A 17413-nucleotide genomic window follows, 5' to 3' on the forward strand; every position below is an offset into this window, starting at 1 on the left:
TTTTACTTTTAATTTAATAATGCTAAGCTTTTATGAATTGAATTGAAGAATGAAGAGAGAGAGAGAGAGAGAGAGAGAGAGAGAGAGAGAGAGGATCCCTGCTGAAAGGAGAGGCCAGGGGTGAGGATCAACACAGCAGATCGCAGCTACTGTACGGCCCTATTACAGAAACAGACTGAGGGAGACAGGGGGCATGAGTGAGAAAGAGAGCAGGAAGAGTGAAATGGGAGGGAAAAGGAAGTAAGATGGATGTGTTAGTGGGGCAGCGGTCGGAGGCAAGGTCAACATCATGTGGAGAGGAGAGAGGAGGGGAGAGTGGGGGAGAGAGTGGAGAGAGAGAGATGGCGTGAAGGTGGGAGGGAGGGGAAAGCAGTGCCAAAAAAGGAATAACAAGAAAAGGAAGCAAAAGTGGTTACGTATATCCTGCTCTTCCTTGGCAAATAAAACTTTGATTGTCTATGTGTGTGTGTGTGTATTTGTGTGTGTGTTACTGTACTGTATGTACGTGTGTGTGTGTGTGTGTGTGTGTGTGTGTGTGTGTGTGTGTGTGTGTGTGTGTGTTTGTGTGTGTGTGTGTGTGTGTGTGTTACTGTATGTGTGTGTGCGTGTGTGTGTGTGTGTGTGTGCGTGTGAGACTGTATGTTTGTTTGTGTGTGTGTGTGACTGTATGTGACTGTGTGTGTGTGTGAGCATATGTATGTGTGTGTGCGCGCATATGTCGTTCTGCATGAGTGTCGATGATTCAACCTTTAAGGAGTTGAGTACCATCCAAACAGACAGGTTGAGTGACTTCAGCATGGGACCCCTGACGAGACGCTCACAAGTCCATTAGCCCGCGTCTCTTTACAGTAGACAAGTCGCCCGGGGGAAGCATTGGAGGGCTGCCGAACCCACTCCGTGAGACTTCCTTTATAAACGGCCCTTTTTCTGGCCCGTAATTAGGGAGAATAATGGAGTTGCTTTATGAAGACCTGAACTGAAAACATGCACTTGGTTCCGAGTGGCGGAGCTTGAACAAGACTCATAAAGGAACCCAGCTGTTGGCCCATTGGCTGGCTGTATGGGCTCCCACACACGCTCACATCAACTCACATGCACACGAATGCACAAGTGCACGTCACACACACAATATGCATTTACCCGGCACAAATGAAAAATGAAACAAAAACAAAAACAGATGGAGACCATCTCTCTCTGCACACACACACACACACACACACACACACACACACACACACACACACACACACACACACACACACACACACACACACACACACACACACACACACACACACACACACACACACACACACATTCTCTCTCTTTCTCTCTCGCCCACAAACACGCAGACACACACACACAATTAGTCAGCAATTCCGGCAGTCCGTCCGCACCTGACCATTTTCGGAGGAATCAATGGAATATATTTTCCCATTTTTCCTATTTATTTAAGTGATTTTACATGCATGTTGTCATGGAGACAAAGGTTAGGTGGGGGAGAGCCGGGTCTCACCTGCTTCCAGTTGTCGTAAATGAGGAGCTTGCTGTCCTCATCGTCCACCGTCACCGACCGCTCATACCCCTCGCCTGTGGCATCACACACACACACACACACACACACACACACACACACACACACACACAAACACACACACACACACACACACGTAGACACACAGACAAAGAGTCTATCAATCAAACTTTTTCCGCACAGCCCTTTTTGTGCAAAACCACAACACGAAATTTAACATGAATTGGGTATTATTGATATTATTATTATTTTGCATAGCCTTTCACTGGGGACGGACGGTAATTCCATAACAAATATTTTTTCCCGTACAGTTATGCTTTTATAGGCGGATGACGTGTGGATGGATGATGGATGATGAATGGACAGACTGATGGATGGTTGGCTTGGTGAAGGGGTGAATGGGTGAATGGATAATTGAGTAGATGGCTGGTTGGGTTAGGGCTTCCTGAAGCGGGCTTGCTGCCCCTGATCCATGTTGCATGAAGCGGTCAGGACAGCAGCCTCATCAATAGTGCATGCTGGGACTCTACTCAGCTGACAGGCTGGCAGGAGCCGTGAGCAGCCACACCGACAGAGGATAGACTGATCATCTGGCAGACTGACTAGCTAGCTTGCTGTCTATCAACCTGGTTGACTGACTGGTTGACTGACAGGGTGGCTAACAGACTGACTAACTGGGGGGCTGTCTACCTGATTGTCTAACTGACTGGGCGGCGGACTGACTGACTGACTGACTGGATGGGTTACTACTAGGGATGTCCGATATTGGCTTTTTTGCCGATATCCGATATGCGATATTGTCCAACTCTAAATTTTCGATTCCGATATCAGCCGATACCGATGTCGATATTTGGGTTATTTTTCCTCAAACCTAATTTAGGTAACATTACATATCTCCTGTTGTGGAATTAACACAACATGCTTAATGTTATTGTGATGCCCCACTGGATGCATTCTTGAATGCAACAAGGCTTTCCAAATGTTAACTTTGTCTGTGCAAAATAAGAAAAATACTTCAACTTAATTTAAGGGAAAAGTGCCATGTTTATTTTTATTTTTTTAATGGTCTCAGACAACAGTTTGGATTACACTCTCCTTGAGATAATCTTGACAATGCCCACAACAAATAGGGCAAACTATGATAAAACATTGTACCTGAACAACTATGTGTAACATAGCAGTATGTTTCTTTAACTAAAACTCAATAACCTTAATTGAATAAATGCACAAATATGAGTCAATTACAATGTGCACTGTACTGCACAATTTTGAAAACATTTAGTTGAGCTATAAAAAAAAAGAAAAAAAAGAAAAAAAAAAAATCGGTTTTATGGCAAAAAAAATCCGATACCGATATTGACAGATATTACATTTTTATGCTAATATCGGGCCGATAATATCGGTGGGCCGATAATATCGGACATCTCTAGTTACTACCTGGTTTACTGACTGACTGGCAGGCTGGCAGGCTGACTAACTAGCCGACTGGCTGAATGGCTAAACGACTGACTAGCTGACCGGCTGGCTTACTTATTGATTGACTGACTGACTTGCTAGCTGTCTGGGCGACCGACTGACTGACGACAGAAAATAAGTAACAAGGCTGTAGTAAGAAGCCATTAACGCTTATTAAATGGGAATCCGTCTGGATTTAACTGCCCGAGAACAGAGGAACGCACAGCCAGTGGCCAGGAGGGGTTGTCTCTTTTAAAGGTTGCTTGGGCTAAAATCAATGGCATTGATTCGTCTTTCCCAGCATCACAGTAGGTGTAGGAATTAAGGCATGAAGGGAAGACCTTGAAGCTGATTAGTGCTGAGTTCTTCCAAAGTAAAAGCACCTGAAGTGCTGGCAAAACAACACCCGCTCCCCAGCGGCTTGGAAGCCTGCCCGCCTAGGAGTGAGCGCAGAAGACCAGGGACTAAGAAACACACGAGTTCCATCAGAGTCCAGGGGCATTGATATTTGAGCATGTGGAACGTGGAATGGGCAAGATAAGCTTATCTCCCTTCCGTTGAACGTGTCATACTCGCGGGCAATAACAGGACATGAGAGCGGAACGGCAGGGGCAGGGGAAGTGAGTTGATGCTTTATGATTTGAGCCCCTGGGATGTGGGTGCACCCACTGCCCGCTAGAAGAGACCATTACCCGAACTGTGTTATCATTGGATGGGCTTTATATCACAATGACTCTCCTGTTTAAGCGACTTTTGGTGATGGCATACACGTTACGTTGACAACATAACGGGGACATTAACTAAATATGATAAATGACTTGAGAGGACAGGTATGAGCTTCCTGTTGACTTTTACATAATTAGATCCGATACAGAGTCTGCCGTATTGTGTCATATAAATACTATGACCTTTCACCTTAATCACTGATTGGCAATTAACATTTACAAGCACAGAGGCAGGGGGCTGCAAATTGAATCCACTGAATATCAGCGGGAGAAGAGGTGGGGGGGGGGGGGGGGGGGCTAGGCCACTGTTGCATGAGCATTGTCATCGCTAACAGGTCTGCGCTACACACACGACCACACACACATCGATAATACACTCAGACAAACACAAACACACACACTCAGATAAACAGACACATACACAATCAGATAAATACACTCAGACAAACACAAACACACACACTCAGATAAACACACACACAAAAACACACACACACACACACACACACACACACACACACAAACTCAGATAAACACACACATACACAATCAGATAAATACACTCAGACAAACACAAACACACACTCAGACAAACACACACACACACAAACACACACACGCACACACACACTCAGATAAACACACACATACACAATCAGATAAATACACTCAGACAAACACAAACACACACTCAGACAAACACACACACACACTTAGATGAACACACACACGCACTTACCGCAGGCTTGTGTCTCGGAGTCAATAGACAGCGAGCGATCCGATTGGCCGGCGAGGGAGAGGGCCAGCGACGACTTCCCCACGCCGGTCTGCCCCAGCAGCACGATCCGCAGCGCCCCGCTGTGGTGGGCGTGCTGACCGCCATACGTGGGCGTGGCCACCATCAGACCGCCGGCCGACTCGCCGCGGGGCGACCCCATGTCGCTGATGGGCAGCGTGGAGGGCGGGACCTCCAGACCGGGGATCCAATCGCAGTCCTCGGACACGGCCTCCTCCCGCCTCAGCTGGTGCTTGACGGGCAGCGGCGTGCTGCCCCGGCGCAGCGGGGGGGCCGTGTTCAGAAACATGCTGTACTGGAGACACACACACACACACACACACACACACACACACACACACACACACACACACACACACACACACACACACACACACACACACACACACACACACACACACACACACACACACAGGGGACAGGTTGGTACCCACGAGGCTGGCTGGGTATGGACCATATGGTGTTGTTGTGATGTTGTTGTTGTTGTGAGTGAGCGGCTGTAATGGAGGATAAACATTGGTGTAGGCAGTTACAGCGCACCCGTAACTCGGTCCCCACATGTCTGGGAGGTCCACGTGTGGGGGTAAAGTGGTGTGTGTTTCAAGTTTACAGTATAACGTCCTCATATTAATATATGCACCTATTAAAGTGTGTGTGTGTGTGTGTGTGTGTGTGTGTGTGTGTGTGTGTGTGTGTGTGTGTGTGTGCGCGCGTGCGTGTCTGTTTTGTCAGTGTCTGGTTAACGACATCTGCCTTTAAAAGTGTGGGATTGTGTTCATGCGATGTGTACACATGTGTGTGTGTGAGTGCATTTGTGTGAGTGCACGACGTGTGTGAATGTATGCGTGTGCACAACCATGCGTGTTTCTTGGCCTTTATTTAAGAGAGTGGGTGATAAAAAAACAGGAGGGGGGGGGACAGACGGTATAGCTGGCTCAAGATAAAAAGGAGAGGATGGGGGGGTGGAAAAAAGAGGGAGAAAAAAAGAGGGGGAGGCGGATGGAAGCATTGGACAAGATGAAAGGATGCAGAGAGCAGAATGATGAAGAGAAGATGGAGGGAAGGGGGGAGGGCCAGTCTAGAGGGGAGAGGAGGGGGGCTCAGGCCTGTGTTGGCCATTGGGGGGTTTGTAATCTGAGGTCAGGTCAGAGGGTTCTAAAGTCCAGTGATGGATGGGGGACAGCAGAATGCATTAGCGGGAGAAGTAGGTCAGAAACACCCCCAGTGCTGACCCCCCTGGGCACACAAAAAGGTCCACACTAACAGCACACCATGGACAGCAGGTGTGTGCGACTTTCAGATTGTGGAGTGTGGATACTTTAATGTGAACACGCATGAACACACACACACACACACACACACACACACACACACACACACACACACACACACACACACACACACACACACACACACACACACACACACACACACACACTGAGTTATCTGGTTTCAGTAAGGTTAGACTAAAGTCGTGATGGACGACTTGATTATTCTGTGTGTGTTTGTGTGTTCAGCTCGAGTCCCTGCGGGTCGGCCAGAGAAGCCCCTTATCAATATGCATGGAGCAATTAATGGAGGTATATAGCAGCGCAGCGCGCAAGCATGGACACGAGCAGGTGCGACTGCCCGCAGCTAGCTAGCAAAGGCAAAGTATACTACTCCGACTCCTTAATCCGTAATGCGACTCCGTAGAACCCTCGAGCATTCGAAGTTCTCCGTCGGGATGTCGGATACGCAATGCAAATCGCCGCCCGATCGGTCATATATGTTGACTACAAACCATGTAGATAGTGTTGTAAATAAACTTCTTATTTGTGTCTTTTATTGGTCCTTAATGTGCAAAGCAAACAAGGTACAAAGTAAATAAGGTGCAATCTCTCTCTCTCTCTCTCTCTCCCTCTCTCTCTCCCTCTCCCTCTCCCTCTCCCTCTCTCTCTCTCTCTCTCTCTCTCTCTCTCCCTCTCTCATAACGGGACCCCAACCAGGGAGCTTTTACGCTAATTGAAAGCGCCTTCATCAATTATTCATGGCCATTACTGTCCCAGCAGTGGCGCGGGGACGAGACAGGAGATACCCTGACAGAGACAGGAGGTGTCACGGGTTAATCCGTCTAGGGAGGAACTAGGGCAAACGGCACGGCCCACCACGGTGTGCAAAACTACCTGCAGTGTTTGGTTGTATTGTTCCATTGTTAAAGGCTCATTATTCTTGCTTCGTTGTGCATAGTAGAAAGAGAAGAGAATCATAACTCGATGTTGTTGCCTCAATACCAGTCCAAATCTACCAGAACAAATTGTATGCAATTCAGTTTGGCGGAACTATACAATAAAAAAAATAAACAAGGCATAGCTACTGAAATATGGGAGATATCCATAGGTCGTCTACTACATTTAGGAACTTTAAAAAATAAATAAAAAATGAGATAAACACTAACAGTATTATAGAGGAGGTTAAACTCTAAAGGGAATCCCCGTAAACACAACCCACATCAGTGGTGGTGTAGCAGGAAATGTTGGCGCTATTCCGTCCACTTATCCTAATGGGACGGCGTGCAACGGGAGAGACCAGAGAGAGATTGTTTACACACAACACGCACGGAGGGAGAGGGCTAAATAGTGGTGGGGGACGAGGAGGAGGTGAAAAGACCTGTCCACCTACCTGGTCCGTCATGGTTCTCAGTTGTTCGCTTTACAAAACCAGTGCACCCACAATTGCTCTTTTCATGTCATCTGTGCTCGTCACGGTCCTCCGTTTCCCCCCTGTTGTGGATTCACAACTCAATGGACAAAAGGAACAAACCGAGTAAAAAAAGGCATTGTGTTTGTGTTCGCGTGTGTGTGTGTGTTAGTGTGTTCTCAGTTTCTCGGGGGGCGTAAAACCCTCTGTGCCCTGAGAGCGTCGCGGAAATAGGTGGGCTCCTCTCCACCTGCGTCCCCGTTATTTGGAGGAAAACAGTAGTAAAAAACGCGCGTAAAAAACCCACCCACCGGATAACGCCTGTAGTACACCCCTCGCGCGCTCCCACAACGCCCAAATAACAGCGCGCGCGTCCTTCCTCTGAAGACACCTGGTGTCCCCCTCCACTCTAGACTCTAGTGCATCTCTTTCTCCGAACGACTCGCTGTAAATCTCACTGTAAAGGTGTTCATCGGTGGCGCGTCCTTGGACGAGAAGAAGAATCGTCCGCTTGTCAGATGGCGCTTATGTGTCAAGTCTGATCCTAGCTCTTCACGACGCATCCCCGCACTCACACGTCCTCCAGCAGTGAGGCAAGTCACACACGCCCAATTACCTTCAATTCAGTACGATTTTTTTTTTAAAACGGATGTGTTTGGCCGGTGCATTTCATTTAGAGGCAATGGATGTTGACGCTGTTCACCGTGAAGTGTTCGCTAGAGGGCGTCCTAGTGCTGAGTGTTGAGTATGTCCCACTTTTTGTGTTTAACACTGTAAGCTACTGTAGATGGACTAGATGGAAGGTGTTGATGCACCAGGGTATTTTTAGTTGATATACCTTAATATTGTGATATTATTAATAATAATTATTCATATTGTTTCTTTGTGCATATTGTGTAACAGGTAGAGGACGTGTCGTAATAGTAAAATAACCAAACAGCACATTATTTAAAGACAAGAGAAAAAGCTTAATTTTTATTGTGATAGATCCCATATGTCTCAACAGATACAAGCCCTGCAAGTAAAGTCCTTCAAACAGATGGTCTGGTATTAATAGAGACAGGCAGGCTTTAAAGGTCCTGCTCTATTAATCTGGACCAGAACTCTCAGATACAGGAACATAACAACAAAAATAATCACGTGGTCTGCGCTTACAAGCAATAAAAATGGTAGCTGGACACCAAACCAATATGCACATTTATTACACCTCACTAAACGCAGGCCTTGGTCTAGTGTGTCCACCTAGTCCACGTCTTGAGGCTGTAGCACCGTCCAGTTGGTGGACAGCATCTCCGAGCCTTTAGACCTCAAACTGAACATTAAACCTGGGGGCCCCCCCGTCTTACCCCCAGGGCCCCACTTGCTCTGGATCTACCAGCTAATCTGCACACTTAATTAACACTCGTCAGGATATCAGCAGCAGGCGGCTGTACCTTGCTGGTGGCCGGGGGCAGTGGTGGTGTGGGGGGTGGATGAGGTCACGTACCACTGGAATAAAAACCTCTGCGAGCTAAACGATGTCATTAGCGCCCAAGCCAATCGCCCGGCAGCATGTAATCACCAACAGCGAACACACACTACTCCCGGGGGGGGGGGTAGTGTGTGGGGGTTCAAGGGCACCAGGTCAAGGGGAATGTGAAAATCAGCCCTGAGTGCCCTGTCAAACGTCGCCATGGCGATGACGGTTGAGGTTATTCTAAAACCCCATAGATCTTTCGCCGCATTCTAGTGGTCCTTGAGCGTAGTATCGGGGTCGGTCGATTGATTGGCATGCTGCCGGACCCCAGTTGGAACGCCGACCATCACATGGTAACGGAGCATGCAATCATCATCCTTGCCGCGAGTCCCAGGAGTGGGGTGACCTGACCTTCAGGAATATGGCCCGCACGCTCTTACGGTTAGGCATTTATTAGCTTGGCCGATGTTCCGTGGCGTCGGCTTTTGGTTTTTAGCATAACGCAGCGTTTGACATTTGCATGTTAGAGCATCATCAAATTACGACCAATTTCCATCACCACTCAACCTTTGCCGCTGAGGCAAACACACTGTTATTATCGGGTTATTTTACATGGTGTGGTTGTGTGTGTCTGTGTGTGTGTGTGTGATGACATACACACACACACTTACCCAACATGTGCACATTCACTCATAATGCGAGCACATGTGAGTGTACACGTGCTTACTAAGTACCATCAAATCTCAGAAAGAAATCAACAAATAAATGACCTCATTACCCTTCATGCAATCTGAATAGCCTAGGACGAATGGCATCATAATCTGTGCACCCACAAACACACTCTCAGGTCAAAGTCACTTCACCATACAAAGACAGCCCCCTCCCGCCATATCTGGCATGAAACTCTGATATTCACATAATCTCTATTCCCCGGGGGGCTAAAGCATCCTGGGACACCGGGGTCCTGAGCTTCAGAGATCCCAGTTCCATTGATGGAGTCCTTCTGTCAAAGCCCTCCCTTAATGAGCACATCCACTGCGGTGCTGGGCCACAGCACTGACATAAACACTTCACGTCATGTGTCCAGGAAACAAGCCTCAACTCAAGGTTACATTGAGAAAGAAGACGGAAAAAAGACCCCTGGGTCTTTTCTCATCACATGGCCGGTAATAAGGTCGCAGGAGAGGTATTGGATAAGACCCCTGACCTCATGGATTGCACGGTGAATACGCTCTGGGAATAAACACTTGTGCTCATCCCCGCTGTGGAGCAAACAGGGAACACCCTTTCTGTCGGGCCATTCAAGGTTGTGATTGGACGAGTGATTTTTGGAGGGTCAGTGATTAGGGGGGACAGGTTGAGGGGGATGAACCCAGCCTGGGTCAACCTTTTATGGTTTGTTTTTTTGTATTAATCTAAGTGTTAATCGAGCAAAAGTTGTTGGGTCCTTTCTTTCATGTCACTCCAGGAGCTTTTATGGAGAACACCTTACAGTGAGACACAGGTCATCGATGTGCTGCCTGGAGTTAGGGCCATCTTCGCTCAAGAATGACGACAGGTCACCTGCAGTCATAAAAATCCAGCCCAAGTCCTTACCGTGTCTCTTTCCATAGCACATTAGGCTTGGAAGCCGAGACGCATTAACCCTGCACTCTACACTGTTTTCGCAAACATAATGGTGAGCAGCTGCTATAAATTCCCTCTTATGCCTGTCCAAATTCACCAGAAGGCTTCCGAAAGGAAGAAATAAGAGTTGCTGGGTGACTCCGGTGTTCTGATCTCAGATACCAGCCTGGACACACTTTTATTACCCTGGATGCGTGCCCGTTTATAGCCCGTTGTCCTTGGTCGTAAAGAGCCACCAAGTCTTTTGTGGATGTGAATATTTTCCTCTCCAATCTGACCGGTCCCATAAAAGCTAAAGGGTAGCGGCTGGACAGCTATGGGTTTTTGCCAAATGGTTCACATGGAAGCCATTTTGGATGCCTTTAATATGCAATTAAAGTATAACTGTATATTATATATTATTATAACAGACAATACCATTATGGTATGTTGTAACCGTATATTAAATGAATTGGTTTCATAATTCAATGAACGTTTTTTGTGTGTGTGGTCATTTTATTGGATCAACCTATGAGCCAATGGCGTCCGCGGCGCCGGGGGGCGGGTTTGTGGTGGCGGTGACTGCGGCGGCCGCGGTGCCGGTTGTAGCGCTGGCGGGCTAGCGGGCGCCACACGCCACCTCCTCGACGCCTTCCCATCGCCCTCGAGGCGCTCGCGTAGCCACGCCGGCATCAGGCCTTGAAGCTCGCGCACCGCCGGCCGAGACAACAGGAAGTAGAGCGGCGGGTTCCAGCACGGCGCCAGGCACACCAACAGAATGGCCGTCAGGGACCCCACCTCCCACAGCAGGGACACCGTCGTCTCCGCTTCCTGCTCCGGAATCGGCGAGGTCGACGACTGCGGCCACGGCGACGACGGCAGCGGCGGCCACGAAGGCGACGACAATGTGACGTTGGAGGGGCCGCACTGCGAGGGGCCGAAGGGGTCTTTGGGCGAGGCGGCCGAGCAGACGTGCGGCGACGTCACGTTGACAAACTCCAGGGCGTAGTAGGGCAGCCAGCTGATGGCGAAGGCCAGCGTGGACGCCACCAGCAGCGCGGTGGCCTTCTTGTTGCGGCGGTCGGCGGAGGGCCGGCCGCCCGTGCAGCGGTGCAGTCGTAGCACGATGGAGCTACAGTTGACGGCGATGCAGAGCAGTGGCGCCACGTAGTACACCAGGAAGGCCGGCACCAGGAAGCCCAGCCACTGGGCGCGCTCCACCGACCACGTGCACCCGCCGCTGAACTCGATGTAGGTGACCTTCGGCAGCGCCATGGCGACGGACACCAGCCAGATGAGCGTGATGGTCACCGCCCTAGTCCAAATCGGGAAAAGGACTTTTAAAGGGGCATTTTCTTTTTTACATTATTCTGAATACCATGTTTTCAAGTTAAGTTAATTAAACGTATTCCCCGTTATAGTGCTTCACAGGCACCATTTTACGAGTCACTTTCTTCTTTTCATCAGACTATGCATTTTCATTACTGAGCTCTGAGTTGTGTGTGTGTGTGTGCCTGTTTGTCCCCAAACAGTCATGCCTGATGCTGTCTGGGTCTCACGGATGCGGTGGCATCTCGTTTCTCTTTTAGGGATCAATAGAGGTTATCACATTGCATTGTCTAAAGAGGGCCAAAGAGAGGGTTATTTGTCATGAAGATGGGCTCTCGGTATGAAGAGGAGCAGAAGTAGGTCGCTCTATGTATATATCTAAACTATGCTCTGACTGCACACACCTGAGTCTCTGCCATACAGTAATCTGGGACACTAGGCATGTGCTCGTACAGCTGCTCCCCTTGGGACAATGCGACATAGTAAATAGGCTGTCTAGCTCTTTTCTTCCTTTTGCCATCGTGTATTTAGCAAGACATCTCCTTGCCCACTTCAGCTCCATCAGCGCTGCACTACTTTAAACGATATTGTCCATTCAATACTAAACTTAAGATATTAACATACATTTATTATCACAGTAGATTAAGAACAATCTTTCTGCCTAATGTAAAAAAGCCAGCTTTGCCTTAATTTGATCCCCCACTCAAAGAAAAGAACATTTATCAGTCTGAGGGTTTTTTTATCTCAACGAAGCTGTGCTTAAGGAAAACTTTTAGCCATAGCGAGTTTGCGAGTTGTCATCACAGTTTCTCCCTGGATATAGAGAAACCCCCACACACATCTATTTCCTCACAAGCCGCTGCTAAAAACGTTAGACGTTTTGTCAGTTCATTAAAACTAGAATTTTTATTTTTTATTATTTTATTATAAAATGAAGACAAAAATAAACCAGCCCTATTTTGGAAAGGGGCTCCCATTTCACCACACTCCTACTTGTGATGTCGGTTTTAAAATGGATTATAATCCTCTATAAAAGAAAAAATCACATCTGGTGCTTAATATAAACATCCTGCAACCTTGAATTCACAACCCACTCCGACTCCTCATTCAACGCCCCCTCTCTCGCTATCCTCAAACCACCGGGGTCGCTACGGCAATAGGCATCGCCCATACTCACACGTGCGTGGGTGTGGTGGGCGCCCGCGTGGGCAGCGCCACGATGCGATGCCGCAGCACCGACAGCGCCGCCAGGCTGAAGATGTCCACGCCGGCCGTCAGCGAGGTCATGAACCCCAGCAGCACGCAGGTGGTGCCCCCTAGCTGCCAGTCCTGGGAGCTGGCGCTGAGGATGACGCAGGGCAGCGTGAGCAGGGCGCCCAGGTCGGCCAGGCTCAGGTTCAGCAGCAGCACCGAGCTGGGCTTGGAGCGCCGCCGCGGGTTCCTCATCAGGACCAGCCACAGGAGCATGTGCCCCCCGACGCCCACCAGCAGGGACAGCACGCTGACCAGGGGCAGCACCAGGGTGAAGGCGATGGTGGTGTTGGTGGAGATGGTGTTGAACAGCAGGTTGACGATGGCGGGCATTATCTTGGGTGATAGAGATTAGACGTATGGGGGGGTAGGTCGGAAGGTGATGAGGTGGATTGTAGACCTGGTGCTTAATTATGAAAGCCTGGCTAAGTCTGGCAGACTTGGGTTGGCTAGGTGTGTAGTTGTGCAAGTCTTGGTGAAGTTAGGTTTTATAGCCATGAAACACTTGGTTTGGCTAAGTGTTGGCTGTAACTGTTGAAATCATTGTTCAGCTAGCTAGGTTTATAGCTCGGGAAAAACTTGGGTCTATGGTTGGGGGAGTCTTGGTTTGGCTAGGTCCATAGCTGTTGTATTCTTGGTTTGGCTAGGTCTGTAGCTATGAAAGACTTGGTTTGGCTAGATCTATAGCTATGAAAGACTTGGTTTATGTAGGTCTGTAGCTTTTGTAATCTTGGTTTGGCTAGGTATGTAGCTATGAAAGACTTTGTTTGGCTAGGTCTACAGCTATAAAAGACTTGATTTGGTTAGGTCTGTAGCGGTGAAGACTGTTTGGTTAGGTCTTGAGGTCCGGAAGTTATCGTTGGGATATGGCTTTAGCCATGTAGTTCTTGATTTGGCTAGGTCTTATATTTGGCAGCTCTTTGGTGGTCTTGGCCGACAGGTCTGTCTCCATGGGCCTCGTCCCTCTCGGTAAGCTAGTCTAGCTCGTAGTGGCGATGCAGTGGATAAGAAAGTCCAAATCTAAAAGCAAACAAGAGATAGAGCTGAAATGCTGGAGGAATGGTGGTAGACAGTAAGCCAAAAGAAAAATATATGACTTGACTCGTGCGGTGTATGATGAGTGCAGAGAAAGAAGAGCGAGAGAAGAATGACGCAACACAAAAGTAAACACCAGGCGGGGGAAGACTAACTGCATGACACAAGCAGAGTCGCTGATTTCCCATAATCAACGCCAGCGTCTTGCCATGAATTATTCAGTCAAACACAGATCTCATCATCTGCTGGCACAGAGAGAATCACCTGCAATCATCTGGAGCTCCCCAGATCTACGGAGTGACTGACAGGCCTCCTGAGACCGAATTATACACATCTCTCTCTCTCTCTCTCTCCCCCCAACTCCCATGTCTACATATAGATCCCTCGGTTCTTTATATACATGTCTCATATAAACTGTTTGTCTCCCCCTCTCTCCTTCTTTATATCTCACCCTCTACCCTTATTTATATCTCACCCTCTACCCTTATTTATATCTCACTCACTCCTTCTTTATCTCACCCTCTCCCCTTATTTATATCTCACTCCTTTATATCTCCCCCTCTCCTTTCTTTATGTGCATAACGCTGAGTCTGTTATAACTCTGCCCCTCTCTCCTTCCTTTATGCCTCTCTCTCTCCCCTTTATCTATCTTCCTCCCTTCAGAGCTAGGGGACGCACAAGCACACACAAACACAAACACACACACAGACACACACACACACACACATCACAAAGAGGGATCCCGTGCGCGCCAATGGGCCCTAACTTACTTCAGCTCAGTGTGAGCAGGCACCGCAAGGCCACAGGCCATCGGGGGAGGTGTAAACACTCCCTCCACACAAACAGAGGAGTCGTTTTACTGCCGGCCAGCTGGGGGACATAAGGAACAGGAGACAGACCTTACTGGTCATGAAGACGTCCCCCCCTCCCCTCCCTTCCCCTCACGAGCCAAACAAGGCTGTTTATTGGCTGTCGCAGCAGTGACTAAACGCCGCCGGGAGCTAAATTTTACAACAGCGTTTTTGCAATAACTGATATGAACCTCAAACGCCAAATTAAGACTAGGAACCAGAGCCTCAGATAAAATCACTGCTTGTTTACCGCCCCTCGCCCACCCCGCCCTGCTCATTCCAAACAACTCGATGCCCCTGGATGTTTACTATTCATACGACGTCTCAAATGGTTTTTGTTGCCTTCCCAAACACCACGCGTACTTAACCTTTTGCATAATAATGTGGGGTGGCAATAAAGTTTTTTATAAAATACATTACACTCATTCATGCCCCATCCTCAATCGGTTCTTGATTCAATCAATTACTGATTGAACACATAACTAATTTCTTGTTAATTAAAAATGCATTAACTTAAAAAGTTCAGCTCAAGGACCCTGCAATCTTCAAAAGTCTTCATCTAGGTCCTCTGATTAAATTTGCTGGCTACTAAATCATCTTGAGGCTTGCATGTGTGGGGATAAGAGATGTGCTGAGTTGTTAGTGATTAGCAAGCGGGAATATTTCATTTAAAGCACAAAGCCCTGTATTGCTTAATGGTGTATAGTTGCACCCCACCATCAACTAAACAAACGATAACATTCTCCTTTATCAAAGAGATTTCAATTTGAATCTTTTCATTTCAATTCAGCAACAATCTCCAATGTTCCCTAGTTCTTTTTACCTCCTTTGCCAAAAACCTTCCATCAGGAAGTCTTTCGGATCCGACACATGAAACGGTAACATCCATCATAGAGTATCTCTGGCCCCCGCTGACAACAGCCGCTAACTAACAGCCAGCGCTAAACGCCATGTAGCGTGGCGTTCTCTAGACTGAGTCGCACCCTGGGAGCTCAATTGAGAGACGCCGCAGACACACAGAAGAGATGTAACAACGGCAGACGGGGCTGAGACGAGTTGTCGAGAAGCATATCGTTTGACCTCTTCACGCTCACATGGAGACGCATTCTGCTACAGCCACGCTGAGCACTCCCCCACCGCCAGAACCCAAACGCGGGTGCACATCTGCTGGCACTTCTACTGGTCTCCTGGTAGCTGGACAGGCGGGTCAGAGCCATAGAGAGCAGAACGGGGGTAAACGCTAAATGGACTGTATTTATATAGCGCTTTCTTCCAAAGCGCGTTACAATATTGTCTGACATTCACCCATTCACGCACACACCAACACACGGACGGCAGAGTAAGTCATGCAAGGCGACGGCCAGCTCGTCGGGAGCAGTTAGGGTGAGGTGTCTTGCTCAGGGACACCTCAACACTCGTAGGAGGAGCCAGGGATCGAACTAGCAACCTTGCGGCTACCAGCCAACCCGGTCTACCTCCTGGGGTACTGCCGCCCGCTGAGAAGTAGCTAGGTGAGCGGGTGTCGGGTGCTTGGAGAAGATGCAGGACCGTCTAGTGGCTAGGGTGTATGATGAGCAGCTGAAAGGTTCTGGGTCTGAACCCCAATATCCGCGGCCCACCTAGACCAAGACGCCTTAGCCCCCTACCTAGCTCCATAACGAGTGTCAATACATTTACAGTGAGTCACTTTAGGTGAAGTGTCTGCTGAATCAGGACACGAGGGACTTACTGAGGGTTGGGTTGACTCCAGAAGAGGGACTCCTCTATGGACCAGCTGCTCCTCGGGGTCTGTGTTGAGAAAGGAGACACTCGCACCTCCACATATATCCTCCGCCTTGTTACCGTCACAGGAGCACACACACGGCCATGAGGTCACACACTAGCAGGAACACACGCACACACACACACACAGACACACTAGCGTGAAGATGTGTGGATGCACACACACCTGAATGAAGTTGTCCATGCAAACACATACACGCACACACATACACGCACACACACACATACACGCACACACACACACACACACACACACACACACACACACACACACACACACACACACACACACACACACACACACACACCTCTGCTTGGACACAAACAAATCAGACAGTTGAAATATTAATATTTACCGATGAGGCAGTAGCTGAGATGAATGGTCCTTGATTACACATGCGGCGCGTCTTCTATACTGGCTAAAATGTCTAGATGAGCTCTGGTAGACGTGCCGTATGTTAACTCTGTACCTGAAAGCTTTCACCATCTTAACCCCTACATATTCCTCATACACTCTGAGTACTCAAACAAGCTAGAGCACACACACTCTCTCTCATATGGACCCACACAGTCTCCCACACACAGCCTCCCACACATACCCTCAACCGCTCCCCCTCACACACACACACCCACACTCTTCTGGAAACACACGCACACACACTCTTTGATCTTCACTAATCCGGTGGAAGTGATATGAGGAAATTCACCTGTTATTAGGGAAAACTTGAGATTGAGAGGAAGGGCAAGGGAGAGCGAGAGAGAGAGAGAGAGAGAGCAATAGAAAGAGAGGAAAAACACATTGAGTGAAAGATGCCACACTAATCAAAGCCTGTTTGAAATGAGGAGCGTGCCAAACGTGCCTCCTTGAATCTCAGAGGTCGGAGTGAGCTGAATATCAACTATTTGCACAGTCAC

At 48.5% G+C, this 17413-nt stretch overlaps 2 protein-coding genes across 3 annotated transcripts in view; both read right to left on the reverse strand.

Moving 5' to 3' along the window:
- Positions 1-7918, reverse strand: part of rem2 (RAS (RAD and GEM)-like GTP binding 2) — a 31702-nt gene extending 23784 nt beyond the window's left edge. Inside the window, exons 1-3 of the mRNA XM_030364114.1 lie at positions 7172-7918; positions 4454-4805; positions 1517-1590 (exon numbers count right to left, since the gene is read on the reverse strand). Of these exons, the coding sequence (XP_030219974.1) occupies positions 1517-1590; positions 4454-4805; positions 7172-7183 (438 nt within the window). The 5' untranslated portion in view covers positions 7184-7918. The remainder of the gene's footprint in view (positions 1-1516; positions 1591-4453; positions 4806-7171) is intronic.
- A 230-nt stretch (positions 7919-8148) lies between these two features.
- Positions 8149-16621, reverse strand: LOC115549101 (somatostatin receptor type 3). Of its 2 annotated transcripts, XM_030364112.1 has the most exons (3): positions 16446-16621; positions 12757-13850; positions 8149-11565 (listed from the first exon to the last, which is right to left on the reverse strand). In XM_030364112.1, exons 2-3 carry the CDS (start codon positions 13161-13163, stop codon positions 10767-10769), a joined length of 1206 nt encoding a protein of 401 aa, XP_030219972.1. In that variant the 5' UTR covers positions 13164-13850; positions 16446-16621; the 3' UTR covers positions 8149-10766. The 2 variants fall into 2 exon arrangements, with proteins under 2 accessions (XP_030219972.1, XP_030219973.1); XM_030364113.1 differs by lacking the exon at positions 16446-16621 and having other exon boundaries at positions 12757-16439.
- Between the last annotated feature and the right edge of the window lie 792 nt (positions 16622-17413).

The sequence above is a fragment of the Gadus morhua genome, chromosome 8 (genome assembly GCF_902167405.1).
Source record: "Gadus morhua chromosome 8, gadMor3.0, whole genome shotgun sequence".
In the NCBI taxonomy this organism is placed as follows: domain Eukaryota; kingdom Metazoa; phylum Chordata; class Actinopteri; order Gadiformes; family Gadidae; genus Gadus; species Gadus morhua.

Bases quoted from the DNA above. Each gene is read 5' to 3' on its own strand.
- LOC115549101 (XM_030364112.1), bottom strand. From the start codon at position 13,163: ATGCCCGCCATCGTCAACCTGCTGTTCAACACCATCTCCACCAACACC. The intron at 11,566-12,756 runs GTGAGTATGGGC...GATTTGGACTAG, and splicing joins CCCACCACACCCACGCACGT to GGCGGTGACCATCACGCTCA.